We start from the raw sequence: 19,714 nt of genomic DNA on the forward strand, positions 1-19,714 counted from the left end.
TAAAAAAAGCTTCTAATATAAAAAAGTAAAATAATTATACCTTATAATTTATAAGTTTCAATTGGTGGTTTTGTGAAATTGGATAGTGGTTTTGTGAAATTGGTGAGAAAGATATCTGACAATGGGAAGATTAGGATTTAGTAATTTCTATATTTCATTAAATACAAAATTAGAATTTGGTAAGATCTAGGACCCTAGGATTAAAATCTTTAATTTTCTATAAATCTCTATTAATATCTATTTAATATATAAAACATCAATTATCAAATATTTTTAAATAATATATATATATATATATATATATATATAGAGAGAGAGAGAGAGAGAGAGATTATTTATAAATATCCGGGCTAGGTCGGACCTAAAAAATTAAGCCCAAACCCGATCCTAAATTTTACAGGCTTGATGCAGGCCTTAACAAAAAACCTAAGCCTAAGCCCGGATTTTCTGGACTGGGTTGAAATGATCACCCCTACCGGTAGTGGTTATGATGTGAATCTGGTCTTGAGATTGGTTAAGGTGTTTGTTAATGATGATGGGCTGATAGTGCAGAAGATGAAAAAAGTTGACTGAGATTGGAGTACTCCGAATGCTATTGCCGCTGCAAAATAAATGCCCGGTGAAAAATCGAAGTCTAGGGTGAAGACCGGTCATCGTCTGATGAAAAATCGTTGACGAGAAACGGATGGAATATTTCGGGAAATAGAACATTCGGAATACCATCGCCGCTGCAACTGTTAAGGTTAGGATTCGAGTGTTCTGTCAAAAGTATGGAAATTGTAATGAGTTGCTCGAGTGAGGGAAAAATGGTATTTTGCAAATAACTCATATAACGTTTAAGGGTAATAAGGTAATTTAAACGTTATTCATCTTGATCATTGATGACAGGGAGGTATTTATCGATTTTTTAAAAAATAAAAGAAAGGCTTTTGCTAAAATAAAATTATAAGAGAGATTTTTATAATTATCAAAAATTTTTGGAGAGGTTTTTGTATTTTACCTTAGGAATATCTCCCCTGTCATTCGATCAAAGGCGAGATATTCCCAATATATGGTCTGTGGGTTGTGTTGCCCATTTTCCCATCAAATACCAAACTGCTCCCTGCCTGCATTTTGTATGTTTTTTTTTTTCAACTTGCACAAAGGGGGAGGGGGCGGGGGGTGTTTGGTAATTACATCTCTCTTGAAGACCTACTCAACAGAGTCCAAAAATACCCAACGTCTAACTTTTCTCTTTGAAAATTTCAGGACCGTGATTCGTGGGAGAGGTAACTAGTAGAGAAGAGAAGCCTTTTTCTGTATCCAAAACCCAACAGCGATTGTGAAACAGGCGATGTGCGCACGGTGCTTCAACACTATCCGCTTTAGAAACATATGCAGCACCAGCTCATTATTCCGCGACTCGAAATCAAATCTACGTCTCACAAAAAATGTTTCTTTACGGAGCTCGAATAAAGGCAGCTCCAAGAACCCATCTTCCATTTCAGACGCAGAGGTTGTAAAATGGAACATGGCCATCAGTGAACACATGCGGAATGGACAATGCGATTCGGCCCTCCATATGTTCCAAACCATGCCCCGCCGAACTTCGGTTTCCTGGAACGCCATGATCTCTGGTTACCTGATGAATGATAGATTTGACCTTGCTCGTCATTTTTTTGATAAAATGCCTAGTAGAGATCTTGTTTCTTGGAACGTTATGCTAAGTGGGTTTGTAAAGAATCGCAACCTTAGTGGGGCTAGATTGCTGTTCGACAAAATGCCTAAACGAGACGTTGTTTCATGGAATACCATGTTGTCGGGTTATGCCCAGAATGGATATGTCGATGAAGCAAGGGAGATTTTTGACCGGATGCCGAATAAGAATTCCATCTCATGGAACGGGATTCTTGCTGCGTATATACAGAATGGGGGAATTGATTCTGCTTGTCAACTTTTTGCATCGAAATCAGATTGGGAGGTTGTTTCCTGGAATTCAATGATGGCAGGTTATGTGCGCAAGAAGAGACTGGTTGATGCACGGAACCTTTTTGATAGAATGCCTGAGCGAGATGAAGTTTCTTGGAATACCATGATCACAGGTTATGCGCAGAATGGAGAATTATCAGAAGCACAGAAATTGTTCGAACAGTCTCCAATTAGGGATGTCTTCACGTGGACAGCAATGGTGTCTGGGTATGTACAGAATGGGATGTTGGAGGAAGCCAGGAAAATTTTTGATGAAATGCCTGAGAAAAACGCTGTTTCATGGAATGCAATGATTGCAGGGTACGCACAGTGCAAGAGGATGGACTTAGCTAGGGAATTGTTTGAGGCAATGCCATGTCGGAATATTAGTTCTTGGAATACTATGATTACTGGATATGCCCAGAGTGGAGAGATTGATCATGCTCAGAGTTTGTTCGATGAGATGCCTCGGCATGATTCCATTTCTTGGGCAGCTATTATTTCTGGTTATTCTCAGAATGGTCTTAGTGAAGAGGCTTTACGCCTTTTCATAGAGATGAAGAGAGATGGAGAGAGGATGAATAGGTCCACATTCACCTGTGCCCTAAGCACATGTGCGGATATTGCAGCTTTGGAATTTGGGAAGCAAGTTCATGGGCGGCTTGTTAAGGCTGGATACGAGACGGGTTGCTATGTTGGGAATGCACTTCTTGCAATGTATTGCAAGTGTGGTAGCATAGATGAAGCATACGATGTCTTTCATGGAATGCCAGAGAAAGATTTAGTTACATGGAACACAATCATAATGGGTTATGCCAGGCATGGATTTGGCAAGGAGGCTTTGAAAGTTTTTGACTCAATGAGAGAGATGGGTATCAAACCAGATGATGTCACCATGGTAATGCATATGATATTTTTTCTAATTCGTTATTTTTTTCTTTTTTAGTCTTTGTATTTGTGAATTCTAGTATGGAAGTAATACAATGAACCATTCTCAATTAAACCAATAAACTAGACTGGATATGGCTAATTAACTGATTGATTTGGATCTTTCTATTGCTAATCCACTAATGGATTGACAATGATTCACAAGAAACTTTAAATGACCAAAAGATATCAATTATTTGATCTAAAGGTAAACCTTGACCAACGACGCTTAGGTATGGATATTGGAAATGGGAATGTGACTCTCTGTTTCCTATAATCGTGGACACACAATATGTACCCATTTGATGTGCTTATGCTTTTATATCTAGTTTTTGAATCTAAGTTTGACATCTCAATATTTATGTCTTGTCAAATTCAGTTAAGTTTCTAATATGATTTGTTAAAATATACCATTTTGCACATTTAGAAGTTTTAACACTGTGTGTATCTTGCGAAGATTCTTACCATAGACCACCTGATACTTAGGGGCAGCAACTAGTAAAATGTCTGTTCATTTTGTGATATGCATGAGTCTGTAGAGCACCTTATCATATAGTGGCATTTTGTAAATCTATTTGAGCAATAAGGGCCATTCTGGAACTTAACACTATTTGCAACATATTTGTATGTATGGAAGGAAATGAACAAAGCAAATTAGCCAATGCGGTTTTAACCATGTCTTACATTTATTCTGCTGTTTCCATTTTAATCCTCTACCCTGCTTCCACTTTTAAGTTGCAATCATCCATGATCAGGGAAGGGGCTTTGAGGAGGAGCATGGACATCCGAAAGTTTTGAAAACACCCCTATATACATTGGGGGTGATGCAGTGTTGTCAAACATGTGTTGGGTTCTTAGATTCCATGGATTCTTTTGTTGTTTGCTTATTTGGTATAAATGAACAGATAATGTACATTATGAATGCCAATCTTCCTACAGAATGTTACTTAGTAACAAAAATAAAACAGATTTTAGATATGTATATGATGTTAGAACAATATTATATAAACTCTACTTTAGGCACGTCCCTCAATCCATGTTTTTTTCACCTTGTCAAGCCACTCCTAGACATGTGTCAGATTATGATTCTCTTGTCTGGTGTCCATGTAACAACTCTAGGGGCAATGGAGGTGGCTCCATCTTAATTAAGTACTTCGTTATTATCTTGATTTTTTTATCGGTTTTTCCCCACTATACAGGTAATATGGGTGGAGTCTGATGAAGCCAACTTATGGTCTGAATTCATTGATTTTTATTTGTTGAGAAATACAGATACTGTGTCCCATCCATCTAATGTTCTTTTCTTCTCAACTCTGTTTTATATTTGCTCAGGTTGGTGTTCTGTCAGCGTGTAGTCATACTGGCCTACTAGATAAAGGTACAGAGTACTTTTACTCAATGGAAACAACCTATGGTATAACACCAAAGGCACAACATTATACCTGCATGATTGACCTTCTCGGCAGAGCAGGACAACTGGAAGATGCTCAAGCTCTTATGAGAAACATGCCTTTTGAACCAGATGCTGCAACATGGGGTGCTCTACTTGGTGCAAGCAGGATTCATGGAAATACCAAATTAGGTGAAGAGGCTGCTGAAAAAATTTTTCAGATGGAGCCTGAAAATTCTGGGATGTATGTTCTCCTCTCAAATTTATATGCAGCTACAGGTAGATGGGGTGATGTAGGTAAGATGAGATTGATTATGAGGGACAAAGGAGTGAAGAAGGTTCCAGGATACAGTTGGATAGAGGTTCAGAACAAGGTTCACACATTCTCAGTTGGGGATTCAGTGCACCCTGAGAAAGCCAGAATTTATGCTTTTCTGGAAGAATTAGATCTGAGGATGAAGAGAGAAGGATATGTTTCCAGAACAAAGCTGGTTTTACATGATGTGGAAGAAGAGGAGAAGGAGCATATGCTTAGGTATCACAGTGAAAAACTAGCTGTTGCATTTGGGATTTTGACTGTACCACCAGGACGACCAATTCGTGTGATCAAGAACTTACGGGTGTGTGAGGATTGCCACATTTTTGTCAAGTACATATCAAAGCTTATGGGGAGGTTAATAATCTTGAGGGATTCTAACCGCTTTCATCATTTTGATGGAGGTTTGTGTTCTTGTGGGGATTACTGGTGAAGTTGAAGTGAATGGCTGATATAATGTTGAAGATTGTTGCAAAAGATCTTAATTGCTGATCCATTCGTGAAAGCCACAGGGATTGCATTCATGCACCTTGGAATGGTAAAAGATTCCTTTTACAGAGAGTTGACGACTCCTGGAAGTACAAAATCAAGGTGGACTATGTTTTTCCTGTAAGTTGGAGCTATGAAGGACTCCTTTTTGTTTGGGACATTGTTAAATTGTTAACAAGCATGGGTCAGTATGTTGTAACCCTCTTTGAGAGGGAAAAAAGGATCATTAATGTTGGATGGCTGTTCTTCAAGGCAATTAGGAAAAGCAGAATGGATCAGGTCCAAGGTTACTTTAATTATTTGCCATAGGAACTAACAATCTGGAGAGACAATTGGCATAGAAAGGTATTCTTTTCTTTTGGTTAGAACAAAATGTTCTGCATTTTAGCTGACAGTTTGGGGTATTTTTGCACTTTGCAATAACTCAGGAGAAAATTTAATGACTGTGATTTGTGAAACGTTGTCTGATGTAGGACGGGAAGGAGAAAGTCCTACTAGGATGAAGATGGTAGTAAAAGAAGCTAAGAGGAAGAGATTCAAATCTGAAAAGAGAAGAAAAGGTAAAGAAAGTGAAGAAACATTGTGCCTTTGGAAGAAAAAGATGGACAAAGAGAGAAAGTATCATACAATTATCTACAGGTAACTTCAGAACAAACTCTTTATTCCATTAATCCAACTCTGAAATTTTAATCATAATGACTATCTATAGATTAAACATTAAAGCTCGGTTCTCCCTCTACATTTTTTTATTGGAAACAGTAATTTTCATTAGACTTTATAGTTAATAATGTACACTGTCAACCATTCAGAATATGAGTGTTGATCCCAAACAACTTTAATTCTTACAGCACAGCCCAAAAAAGGTTTTCCCTGAAGGTCCCCTGCTTTGCTAGCATATCAGCCACAGAATTGGCTGACCTTCTTACCCACAGAATTGTCTAATAGTTCATACACCCAAGCTTTTTGTCTGCAGCCATTCCATTAGTAGTTTAGAGTCTCCTTCCACCTCAAAATTTTGAAAGCCCCATTGCTTCGCCAGCCTTAGTCCTTTCAGCCCTCAAAGAATCTCCTTCATCTATGGGGCCAGAGTACAATGGGTTCTCCCTCTACTTTCTCCAATTTAGACTAAAAAAATGACCCAAAATAGCTTCTAACTATTTCAAAATAAGATGACTCCACAAGTAAACCATTAGGGGCACTCAAATAAGGATTCTTAGCTCCTATAATAACTCTAACAATAGCACTTTAATAATCCTATTAGGCTATTATAGCTAAACAGACCGAAAAGAACTCTAAAATTGAACCAAAGAAATAGAAAGGTTCAAACCCTGTTATAGACATCCTGTCACTAAAATGACCACAATTCTCTCGAAACATGTCATTTACAAGTTCTTGGTCTTGTTAGATAGACAACTCAATTACTTATCTAATTGCACTACATCATGCAAAATGGATAAGTTTTGACCCCTGAAAAATAATCTGAAAGAAAATAACATGATTCCAGCTTTGACTTTTCAAAATTCTAGAAGCTCCTTAGTAGGAATCTATAAACCATTTTGATCATTTAAAATGTCTAATCCTGTTCCTAAGACAGTTATAAACTAGGAAATAAATTTGAAAAAAATACTCAGAGAATACTAAAATCTTTTTATAATGCTAATAAGAGTCAACCATTCAATTAAATTAAGGGGGAAAATGAGTTATGGTCAATATGAATACTTAGCCACCAATAAGGCAAAGGCTTGTTTAGCCAGCTCATGTGTTGCACTATTAGCCTCCCTCTGAGCATGGATGAAACTGAAGTCAGTCCAACTTCTGCTAAGAAGATGGGTATCAGCGATGATGTTCCTTCTTGGGGAGTTGGGCAGTGAATCCAGCATCCTGATTTCAGTGATGATAAAGAATACTTAAAATCCAAATAACCAAAAAGTTACAACATTGCTACTCAACAAGAAACTAGGAGAAGGCATCATAGTAGCTTACATTCTTGTGTTATGACTTGTGTACCTTCCTTTCCATGATTACAGAGTTCCATTATTCTCTATATGAAGCGCCTGCAGCCATTTGTATTTTGTAAATTTTGGGTATGTCCTTTTCCTTGAGCATACTTTAATTGTTAGTTTTATTATTTTCTTTTAGATTATTCTTTGCTATCATTCTTAATTGAAACTCAAATTTCTCTCCCTCTCTTTTTAATATCTCTCACAGAAAAGATCTAATTCATACAATTATTCTCTTTTTGGGTAAATATAAGCTCTCTTTTTCAATTATTTATTTCTTATTTCTTGTTTTTAGGCCATTTCTCAATTATGGTACTGGCTATCAAGGGTCTTGGCAGGATAGATTGGATAGGGATCTGCCAATCTAATCTTTGGTATTCTTCTCTTTTGCATGGAATGCTGTCAGGCGTGATGGATGTTCTCATGCTTGTCAGCCAAAGATTTAATAGACATTGCCCCAAGAAATGGCTACTTATTTCTTCTTATTGATGCACAAGAAATAAATTATACAACAAGAGTGGAATTGAACACAAAGAGGATCACCTTGTTATGGAGAAAGTGAAAGCAACAAAAATACAACTTATTACAATGAAAAAAATGTGTTTTCTCCAATACATTTTCATCTATACATATATTCATTGGCAAGAATCTGCCAATTTAGCTCTAACTAAATTAAACTCATCATAATCTGTCAATGTATTGTTTACTTTTGTTTTTTTCTTGACTCTCTTTTCATACATCTGAACCAAGGTTCAAAATATCGTTGTTTGCACTTGATTGTTCCCAAAATGTCTTTGTTTGCAATACTATGTTTTGATAAATTACAAAAATAAAATAGAGTTTTTCTCAATATTAGGCCAGCATACTGCTATCTGTAGTTTTTTTTTGTAGGGGCGAAACCATTTTCCTCCTCCCAGTGTCACTGATGATTTATTGGTTAGTGTGAAGAACTAGACTTGGCAACTTCAGAAGAAACTAAAAGTTTTCAAGAGTTTACCTTTGTTTCAATTAGTATCAGCAAAGTAAAAGGCAGTATTTTGAAGGAATCTGGTGAGTACAAAATGAAGTAAGCTAAGGTGCTGTTTGGTAAGTCTTTTCAGGAAGGTTTTTTTTTTTTTTTTTTTTTTTTCTTTTGAAGGGCTACACAAGATGGGGTAGCCTATCCCCAACCCAAGTGCAAGCGGGATTTGATCCCAAGTCTCCACTATAATCAGCAGGAGGCCTTACCAACCAGTGGGTTGGCACCTTGCGTCTTTTCAAGAAAATTTTCTAACAGCCTAAATGGCCAAAAGGTGTAATGAGCTTTTGGGGTTTCTTTGCCGGAGGCGGTGGTGGCAGCGGTGGCGCTGGTGGTCATTTCTTTGCCCAACGTCACTACCTCCACCTCCAACAGCGTTATCGGAGGTGGGTGGAGACAGAGGTGGCGGTAGTGGCGGACGGGGTGCTAGTGAACAAATGGTAAGAAGAAGATGATGAACAGTGTTTTTACCCTTTATTTATATTATTTTTAAAAAGTTAACATATTTTTGAAAATTTTTTAAAAATATTACTTTTATTGATATTAAACCCCAAAGGTTGCCCTTATATGTTATTACCCCAAAGTTATTTACCCACCTAGGAGATAACTATCGCAGGAAATAAACTTTCTTTGGTCCACATAAATATGAAAAAAGAACATGAGATTCTTGGTCAATGAGAACCAAAATCTCATTGACCAACTTCCCCCCTCTTAAAACCGAAAAAAAGAACACCCCCTAATAGTCCGTTGATATCAGTAGAAAAGTTATGGGTCATTTATGGTGAATCAAACGCCCCCTCCCGGATTTGCAAGACCCAGCTGAAGATGATTATAGGGAATTCAAATCCTCAATGGTGAGAACTGAGGACTAGGGAAATCCGCAAGGAATGGTACATGAACTGGGTCTGGGCCGAAAGATTTTGAAATTCTGAACAAGGCCAAACCCATGTATGGTCCCATATGGTTGAAGCTTGAAAGTTGGAAATTCAGCCTGACATCTTCACTACGGCCCAACAGTTATTGGCTCACCAAAAATTGAAGATATTAATTAAGTCAAGTTTGGAGGGCCTGCCTGGAACAAGTGAACAACATTTATTTTATCCGCATCACCCTCTGTTTTTGGTCAAATCTTAACCAAATAGACCACCGCCACCCGGTAAAGATAATCTATCTGCTTTTTTAAATCTTAGGGATAATTTCTGCCTGTACTTTGGGTCTAATGCCACTTTGGTCCCTAAACTTTAAAATGCAATAATTCAGTATCCAAACTTTTAAATTATGATAATTCAGTATCTGACATTAATTAACTGTTGATCAGTCATTAAGTGGCATTTGAAAAAGACACAAATGCCTTTAGAGTGTCATCTAATTTTTTTTATCAACCATCCAAACATTGACAAAAATTAACAGTACCAAATCTTTGCCTTTTCCATTCAAGAAAGTTAGAGTCATATTTGAATGGGCATTTTGGTGACCCCAACTTTTTTGAATAGAAGAGGCAAGGATTTGAGACTGTTAATTTTTGTCAATGTTTGGATGGTTGATAAAGAAAATTAAATGACACTCGAAGGACATTTGTGTCCTTTTCAAATGCCACTTAATGGCTGGTAAACAGCTAGTTAACGGCAGGTACTGAATTATCACGTTTTAAAAATTTGAGTAGGACCAAAGTAACACTAGGCCCAAAATACAGAATACTAATCGGGAATTTTCCCTAAATCTTATATTAAACAAAGAATCATTATTGTGAATTATTTTTCTTGTACCAACTGATGGTCGTTCAATTGATAAGTTCTCTAGTTTAATTAAACAAATCTTATATTAAACAAAAAATCAAATCTTGTTACCACCAAAGTTGAGGGTATGGACTACCCTGTTGTGTTGCATACAACAAGAGAGTCTGTAATATTTTTATAATATTTTTCAGCATTTAAAAAACAGCATATTCACTAGTTTAATTAAATGTTGAGAAACACAACTTACCACATTTCAAAGTGAACAAATCTATACGTAACTATTTCTCGCAAAACTCAGTAATTGTGCAATGGTTTGTATGAAGAGCTTTAAATTGAACTCCACTGCAAATCTGCAATTAGCCCAACATGCATGCAAGTCTGACAAATGCTGGTGTCTTCAGCTCTAATCTTTTTGACATCAATGACATCTCAACATATGTTTAGCAAGTAGATCCTTGCAAGCTGCGAGAGAAACCGCAATAATAAAGCATTTGTCAAAAAGCTAATCAGCCACATCGTGAAAATGTCAGTAGTCAATTTGACTGATAAATAGGAGAAAACAAATTGGGGAACCCTTCCCTCTTCTTCCTTTCGAAAGCTCTTCAATGAAAAGCTGCTCCCTCTCAAGTCATGGAATTACAGGATGTGAAAAAACTTGCTAATACCCACCATTGTTTGAAGAAAGTTCATTAAATGGAATGACTTTTTTTTTTTTTATTTGATGTCGCAAGTTAATGTAAGTATGATCTTATTTCCTTATATCTTTTATATCTATTATATTATTTCAAATCTCTTCTTCCAACCATTTAAAGATTATAGGACCTTTTTCTTTCTCTTGCTAAATACATCACATAGCAACCATCATGGTCCACAACTTCACCAATATATGTTTTATAAGTGGGGAAAATTTCAGGGGTATTTAACTAATTTTGCTAAGATATTTGGAAATTTTAAAGATGGTCATTCACTTGTTATTTTTGTTTGTTAAGACCCAAGAATGGGGGTAAATTGGGTATAGCTTATGATTTTACACAATTCTTGAAAACCTCTAAGCCTTCTTGAGTGGTTAGAACTAAATTCAATGGAATGAAAGCTCGATGTGTGCATTTGAGAGCCTTAGTTGCATAGGTAGTCGATCATACATTTGGAAATAGTCAATTACATCTCTCAAATTGGCAATCCATGCCTCTACTATCACAGGTAGTCGACTATACATTTTGGATGGTCAAATAACTGTATAGATAAGTGCAAAATGAAGTAAGTCATATATATATATATATATATATATATATATATATATAGATAGATAGAGAGAGAGAGAGAGCACATATTTTTATAGAGGTTTGCCCAACCTTGCCCATGTCCTCTACCTTGGACCACCACTTAGGATAGACTTCCAAGTGCTACCCAAACTCAACAAAACTTCACGGGTGCCAACCCAACATAAATAAGAAGGTTTACAGGTGCCTGCAAGACCTTATAGTTGGGCTTTAACAAAGGCACAAACAAGAACTTAATGGTGTTCAAAACTTTGAACACTTACCTACTCATAGATATCGCTTTTATAGTACAATAACAGATTTAAAACAAGAAAATCCTTTAAATAGGCAGATATAGAAGCTCAAAGTTTAGCCCAAGATGCAAGATACTACCTTGAAAGGTTAGGGATGAAATGGGGCTTTCTTTAACCTTGAATTATGTGCATTTTCTCTCTTTCATCTCGTGGGAAACCAATAGATGAAATCTCGTAATAGTAGAGGGTTCCCATTCATCTTCTGCACCAAAAATCCTTGAGATCTACATTGAAGCCTGCACATTCTTCTTGTTATAGATTTTTATAGTTACAACATTTAACCATTTTTTTACTATTATTTAATCGTTGAAGCTCATTAATCCTCCGTTAGCAAATTTCAAAATATTTAAAAACTTGTTTGAATCATTTCCTAAGGGAGGATATAGTCGTTGGAGCTTAAATGGTTGAATAGAAATCACCTTAGAAGTTTTTTTCTTCATGTATTGATCAATTAATATAACTATCGGTCAACTACAATACTCCCAAGTCACTATTATTAAGGGTAGTTGACTATGCAATGATTTTAGTCTTCTACTTTTTCATACTAGTCAACTATTTTAACAGTTTCAACCTTAGAACACTTACAGATTTTTATTTCAAATGCTCGGGAATCAATCTCTTAGGCTTTCAAACATGATTTTTCAAATTCTTAACTCAAGTCTAATAAAGCCCAAGAACCCAACTCAACTTTGGTCATTTGGTCTCCAAGAACCCAATTCAAATTCTTAACTCAAGTCACTATTATTAAGGGTAGTTGACTATGCAATGATTTTAGTCTTCTACTTTTTCATACTAGTCAAATACTTTAACAGTTTCAACCTTAGAACACTTACAGATTTTTATTTCAAATGCTCGGGAATCAATCTCTTAGGCTTTCAAACATGATTTTTCAAATTCTTAACTCAAGTCTAATAAAGCCCAAGAACCCAACTCAACTTTGGTCATTTGGTCTCCAAGAACCCAATTCAAATTCTTAACTCAAGTCACTATTATTAAGGGTAGTTGACTATGCAATGATTTTAGTCTTCTACTTTTTCATACTAGTCAAATACTTTAACAGTTTCAACCTTAGAACACTTACAAATTTTTATTTCAAATGCTCGGGAATCAATCTCTTAGGCTTTCAAACATGATTTTTCAAATTCTTAACTCAAGTCTAATAAAGCCCAAGAACCCAATTCAACTTTAGTTAATTGAATATGTTTTCATTTCAAACCCTGTTGTATATCTTGCACCTGATTTACATCAAGTCTTAAAAAGATGAAAACATGCACATTGAAGCTTGATAACTTATTTTTCTTCTTCCTTCGGTGGCATGTTTTCCTTTGTAGATGGTGCTTGATATCTTCATCTGTCATTGCCTCATATAAATGACTTTTTATTTCTTTATCTTTGTCAAGTTGAAATGAAAATCATTAGTTGTCCTTTTTTGCCTCTTGAAAATAGTCTACTCTTTATGCTTATTCAGCAAAATAAGGGTTGTTTCTCTACAACTACACACTTACTTTTCAAACCATTAGTATCCTTAATGAGTTTGCGATCATCATATAGGGTCAATAATTTTGATTTGAGTTTTTTTTTTAGTTTTAATATGTTTCGATTAGATTCAAAATCCTTTATTCCATTGTGTCTTTTTTTCTTTTTCATTTTTGAATTATAATGACTTAGTAGGTGAATTACATTTAGATAATAAGGCAATCATCCAACCACAGAAAACTTTAGTAGTATTTAAAAATTTAAATTTTAGATGTTTAATTTATCAATGAAATTTCTCCCATTCTCTTCTGTTCTTATTTCCTATTTCCTATTTCTCTTATTTTCTTTAATCCATTAAATTGCAAATGAATCAAATTAACTAGGTGAAACCCAAGGTATTTGAGAAGCTACTCTGAAGTATATAACCTATGACTTGAATTTATGTTATAAACATTCTTAGAAAAGTAAAAAAGACAAGTTCATATTAAAGCTAGATGTCAACACTCAATTTTTGCTCAATCCCCTTTTCAACCCCTTGAAAAACCAAAAAAAAAAAAATGAAAAAATGCCAAAAATCCAAAATTTTCAAAAAGATAGACCAAGACTTGATAGAAAACCTACCAAATCTAATCAGACCATGCCAATTCCCCTAAAACACCTAAAAGCTCTAAGAAACCGAATTCTAGCATAAAGTCCTCCAAATTCATCGTTAAACCTTTTCAATCCCGATCTAATAGCCCTAATCAAACCCCACCCACATTGTGACCATCAAATCAAACCTAATCATTCAAATCAAAACCCAAAGACAACCATTTAGATTATATTTTATCTCTGAGATCCATGATCTCACTCTCTACTAATCAAAGGTTTCATTTCAACAATTTTGATTAGTCGGGGCCTTTAAAATGTGAAACTACTCAACCACATCTCATTAATCACATCAAACCCTATCTTTAAGTCCAAAAGCCCATACTCAACCAGCCCACTAAATTTCATGACAAAACTTCCTCATTTACAATATAAATATTCTATGATTTTATTCTGTGATCCTATATTGGCCAACCCAATGCGACCTAAGGTGCTTTCGGATGTTAGATCTCATATTGCACCTATCTGATTGAAAACTTGGCCTTTCCTTTAAGTCCCAAACACCTTCAAACACCTACCTAAAGAATTTTCACCTTTGGTTTTCACTACATCTAGTCTTCCATCAAACCTAAATCCATTTCAACCTATCTCATTGGCTGGAAGCTTTAAGTCCCAGATCTATCCCTTTGACCCTATTCCAGACACATCCAAACATCTTAAAACACTTGCTCACCAAATTACAACCTCAAATTCCTATGTTTACCCCTCCATTAAACCAAGATTCCATTTTGGGCTTTTTATTGGTTGAAATACTTGTACCTTAGACGACTCTTGATCTAAACACATTTGAATTGATCAAACCATGTCAGCTCATCCAAAGCACTTAGAAACCCTATATAGTAAAATTTCAGCCCAAATTTCCTTTATCTACTTCTCCATCAGATAGATTTTATTATAGGGTCTTTCATTGATCGATTCATCCACCATCTAGATCCCTTTTATCCCAACACCTTTGGACTGATCAAACCCCACTAATTTATCTAAAACACTCAAAAACCCCACCTTATCAATTTTCACCCAAAGTACCCCTAAGTACACTCTAAACTAGAAAGATATTGTCTTCAGTAATCTTGTTGGCTCGTTCCTTTGAGACTGTATTAAACCTTCAGACCCACCATGGCCCTTTACACAACATCCTAAAATTGAGGCCCTCCAAACAGTATCTTGGTCCAATCATTCACCCTACCAAAATCACCAAAAGTACCCCAAAAATTACCAAAATGCCCTTAAGTTTATCTATTTAAATCTCTTAAAGTTTTAAATTAAACCTAATCAAGAGACTACTGTTCACCCTATCCACTTCCAATAATAGACCCACACCAACAAACAATGAACAAATTTCCAATAGAACCCCTCTCTCTTTCTTTCTTGTTATTCTTTTCCTTTCTCCTCTTCTTCTTTCCATATTTTCTCCACCATTGTGATCCTTGGATCAAGTGAGCTACGACAATAACTTCTCCCCCGATGCCCTCCTTGTTTTCCCTTTCTTCTCCCTCCTCTTCTTCTTACTTTATTTCTTCTCATCCTTTATGTCACCACTTTGTCAAACCACCGCTCTCTCTCTCTCTTTTATTGTTTCTTCCTTCTTCTTTTTCTTCTTTTTTCTTCTTTTCTCCAATATTCTTTTCATTTTCTATCCCTCTTACCACAACTAAATTAGCCACAACTCTACTTCTCCTCTTTTTCGAACATCAATCTTGAATCCAACAAATTAGCCACAACTACAAAGTTTTACCAATTAAGGAATCTTATGCTAGGTAGATAAGTAAGTATTATTTCTTACAATACTTGAATAAATTATACATATACTAATTGGATTGAATATATATGGTAATGATAATTGTTTGTTGTAGTTTAGGCCCAAAATGCTGAAAAGGTTCCTTTGTATTCTCCATACCAAGTGCGTTCATCTACTAGTAACTATAATGTAGTGGTAACCCCATATAAGGTAAATGTATGGTTATAAAATATTAATTTATTTTGAGTAAAAAATATTTAGTATTTATGTTATCAATTGCTAAGTAATACAAGCTAGGAACATTCCTTCACATATGGGCAACAATCATTCCATTCAACATGTAAATGAAAATTTTGATGAGGTATTCTTAGTATGATATAATAAATGTTATTTTTCTTGAAAACTATGATTATAATCATAAAATCATTTAATGTGCAAGCATTAAAACATGTGAAGCTCCTTTACCCAATATATGATAAGAAAGAGGTGACAAGAGGTATAGTTGTTAGTGAAGATCCTAAAAAGGTAGTAGGTGATGAAGCACTCGGTCATGGATGGTGTGAAATATCCTTAAAAAATTGGTAATGATTAATGACTTAGTTTTGTTGAGGAAATGTAGTAATATGGTAACTCCTGGAGATGCAGTTGGATCTCACATCGCTTGGTTTAATTCAATGGTAAGTGTATAATGCTTGTAAAACTCTTACATTATTTAATTTATATAGCTAAGTATTGATACCAATCCTTATGTATTTATTTTTGTTGAGCTTGAAAGACCAATGTTTATGATCTAAAGCAAAGGTCTTGAGTGAGAAACATGGATATAAGTAATTGTTTATATTTGATGAGGGCAATTTTGTTAATTCTCTTTTTTGTGTGATGAAAAGAATTGATTAAATATGTATATTGAACAAACACTACTATGGATATTTTGTGTAAATATGTAAGGTTTTATTTGTAAAAACTTCCTTTATCATATAAGTATAGGTGAAAGTAAACTTTGTTTCTAATGGCATTCATCCAAAATTTAAATGAAAAAAAAAAAATTTAGTAACAATTTTAGCAACGATTATATGTTTTTTCTATTACTATAAGAGTTATATAGTATCAATTTTTCTATCCTAATTGATGGTGCGCAATCCGGCCGGTCCTAGCTCTCAACGACTTTGCCTCTGACTAGAGCAACAGGTGCCTGAAATGGAAAAGAAGGTGAGGAATCTCCGGGTAGGAACCCGGTGAGATCGCTCTGAAGCTCAAGTTAGTATCAAAAGCAAGATCAAAACCAGATAGCGCAAAGTTATCACGTACCTCTCTTCTTGGGGGGAAGGGGGCCTTTTATAACCACCTTGCGCACTCACTGCCAAGCTTCTGTTAGGTCGGGTATGATTATCTTTGTGCTTCTGCCAGTTCAGGGGTCATCACCTCTGTTGGGGCAGAACCGCCACTGCTCTCCTTGTCGGAGCCGTCTCTGTAACTGGAGATGGCGGTGACAGGTGGCGGTGGCAGGTGGCCATTGAAGTGCGGCTGTCAAGCGTCAGATCCCAAGTCAGTCAAGTGTGTCGCCTTAGGATATGGACTCCTTTGGTGTCAGGTACGGTACGGTTGTTCAGTTCGGCATCCTGGAGGTGAAGTGCTAGAGTGGTGTGCGAGGTGAAGCCTTGAGTTCAAATAAGGGTGTGGCTCGAACTGCCCTGGGGCGAGCCAGTTTGGGTTGTTGCCCTTTGTGCTCGTAAGGCCCGGGGTCAAAGGGAGAGTTCAGGCTCCTTGTGGGGAGTTCGGACCACTGGTTCCTCCTTTCGGAGCTCGCGCCTTGGGCGTACTATTGTGTCGAGCTGTTGCCTTTGCCACGTGTTGAGTGGTAAGAAGGTCGGGCCAAATCTTCCTTCATCAACTGCCCCCCACTCCTTGCGCAAAGGGGCTTGACCTGGCGCAGGGAGTTCACGAGCTGGCGGGTGGATTTGACCCGTACTTTGGACTGGTTTGACTGATAGCGCGAAGTGCGCGTTCGTCAGGATTTTTTTGGGTTTCTCGAGCACCAAAAAGTTAGGAAACGCGCCAATCCGTCTATAAATGTTGACAGACGTGACAACGCGTGTTTATTTCAAAATTTAAAAAATGCGCTATTGGGAGACGTGATAGTGGGCGTTATTTCAAATTTGAAAAAATGCGTCGATGCTGCCTTTAACGCGGGGAGACGTGTGCCGACGCTCTTTTAGTTTCAAAAGACGTGCGGCTAGTCACGTCTCGGTCTCAGGAGACGTGCGATTAGCGCGATTGCGGGCCATTGGACTTGCCTTGATCAGAGCCGTTGATTTTCGATTACTGTGAGTATAAATAGTGGGGGACCCCAGTCGCTTTCTATTGCCATTCTCCTGCATTTTGCTTCTTGAGCTCGCGTCCAAGTTTTTTAGCTCACGTCCAAGTTTCTGTAGTTCGTTTGCCTTTTCCGAGTGAGTTTACTTTCTTCCTGGTATCTTTTTCCTCCTGATGTCTAGCTCGGACAGCTCAAACGATTCTTTGAGGGGTTCAGATGCAGATTCTACGAATCGAGTTGCATCCCCCGACAGCCTTAGTGAACCCGAGGTAGAGCTCGAGGAGGAGCTTGAACTTGTAGGTCGAGTCACCTCTGGTAGTTTAGCATCCTCCTCCCGTCGAGGTCGGACGTTAGACAAGTTTGGGCCCTCGACCATGACGCCTGAAGGGCTTCACTCCCTTATTACCCAGTTTAACTTGCCTAGGGAGTACACTTACTTAATACCCTCAGGCAATTTCCCTTGGGAACACGGTCCCAATGAGATCGTGATGTTCCGGGAGCAGCTCGTCACTGGGTTGTGCTTGCCTTTCCACCCCCTCATTGTCGAGGTTATGAACCACTTTGGCGTTACTATCGGCTAGCTTCACCTGAATTCTATTCGTAACTTGGTGGGGACTATCTCCCTATTTTGCGAGCAGATCTTGCCTTTAGACCTGGAGATCTTTTCTTCCATTCAAATGCTTAAGAAGCAAGCGGGTCCCCTTCCCAGGCATAGGCAGGCGTATTACCTATCTCCTCACCCGGGGTTTAAGCTTTTACACGATCTTCCCAACAAGGTCTTGGTGTGGAAATGATACTACTTCGGGGTGCGAAGTGCATTGGGATGGCCGTTCCAAACCGGGTGGGGGATGGCTGCCCCTGATGCCAGTGTTACGCTTGATAAGGAGACGGCGAAGGGCCTCCAGGAATGGGCACGGCTTGGGCTAAAATGCCACCATTATCTGACGGAGGCCAAGCTCATCGAGGCCGGTCTGAATTCGGGTAGGTTCTTTACTCAGAGGCTTGCCTTTTGTTTTGCTCTGTTCTTTCATTTTTCTAATGCCGAACTTTTTTTGCAGGTGCGATGGACGTAGAGAAGACTCGTGGCGGGAACCTGTTTCACGTCATGAAGAGGAGGAAGCGAGTCGCCAAACGAACTCGTGCCGAGCTGCCCCGAGATGCAGAGCCCGAGGTACCAAGCTACCCGCCAGTGGATCCTCTCAGGGAGCCCGAGATGGCCCCTCTAGTACAAGAAACGGTAGGGGCTCCTTATGCCGAGGCTGCTTATACGGGGGCTCCTTACACTGGGTCTGCTTATATGCGAGCTGGACCTTCAAGCTCGGGAGGCCAAGGCGAGTTCAGGAGCATGTTGTCGCCGAACCACGCTCTTGAAAAAAGTAGGGAGGCCATTTACCCTGAGGAGGTCGCAGCATGGACCGAGCTTCCTTTGAACCAGGTAGCTTGTCGTGCTGCCACTCATGCCATGGTGGTAAGTCAGCGATTTCTTGTCGGGCTCTTTGTCATTATCTTTCTTGCTATTACTCTTTTGAACATTTGTTATTTTTCCTTTTGGTAGGTGAATTCTTCTATCCATGCCTTGGTGGCCCAAGCGGAAAGGAGCTCGAGGCGGGCACGGGCTGCCGAAGAGGCTTCCTGCGCTGCCGAGGCGGCTTCTCGAGTTGCTGAGGTGGCTTCTCGTGCTGCACAGGCCAGGATGGTGAGGTCTCAAAGAGATACCGAGGCCATGGGAGTGGTGGTGAAGCATATGGCAGACATGAGGCTGGACTTGCAGCATCAGGTTGAGTACCTTCAAGAGGATATTTGGGAGAGGACAGAGATCATTTCTCAAGTTATCGAGGATGCCAAGAAGAAGGCCGTCGATGAATATATCGCCTCGTCGCACTTTGACGACCTGATGGTGGGCTCGTACAGAAGGGGCTTTAAACTGAGCTGGTGGATGATCCGGAATACGTACCCCGAGCTCGATATTAGCGCCATAACCACTTCACGCATTACTCAGGAGATGGCCAACACTGCTGATGGTGAGCCAGATGTATGTGAGGTCTCTTACCTCATCTAGTAGGTCGAGGTTGGTACGTAACTCATCTTCGTTTGTCTGATTGTCGTATGCTTCTAGTCGTAGTGTAGGTATTTCGATCTCCA

At 38.0% G+C, this 19,714-nt stretch overlaps 1 protein-coding gene across 1 annotated transcript; it reads left to right on the forward strand.

Annotated features, from left to right (window-relative positions):
- Positions 1 to 1,174: 1,174 nt before the first annotated feature.
- Positions 1,175 to 7,841, forward strand: LOC148880759 (Tetratricopeptide repeat (TPR)-like superfamily protein). Its single transcript, XM_088962774.1, has 5 exons — positions 1,175 to 2,845; positions 4,207 to 5,414; positions 5,543 to 5,708; positions 7,097 to 7,153; positions 7,365 to 7,841. The coding sequence occupies exons 1-2, from the start codon at positions 1,334 to 1,336 to the stop codon at positions 5,011 to 5,013; spliced, it is 2,319 nt and encodes a 772-aa protein (XP_088818900.1). The 5' UTR covers positions 1,175 to 1,333; the 3' UTR covers positions 5,014 to 5,414; positions 5,543 to 5,708; positions 7,097 to 7,153; positions 7,365 to 7,841.
- The last annotated feature ends 11,873 nt before the right edge of the window (positions 7,842 to 19,714 follow it).

This window comes from Nelumbo lutea, chromosome 1 (genome assembly GCF_056320005.1).
Source record: "Nelumbo lutea isolate HS-2025 chromosome 1, American lotus-T2T, whole genome shotgun sequence".
In the NCBI taxonomy this organism is placed as follows: domain Eukaryota; kingdom Viridiplantae; phylum Streptophyta; class Magnoliopsida; order Proteales; family Nelumbonaceae; genus Nelumbo; species Nelumbo lutea.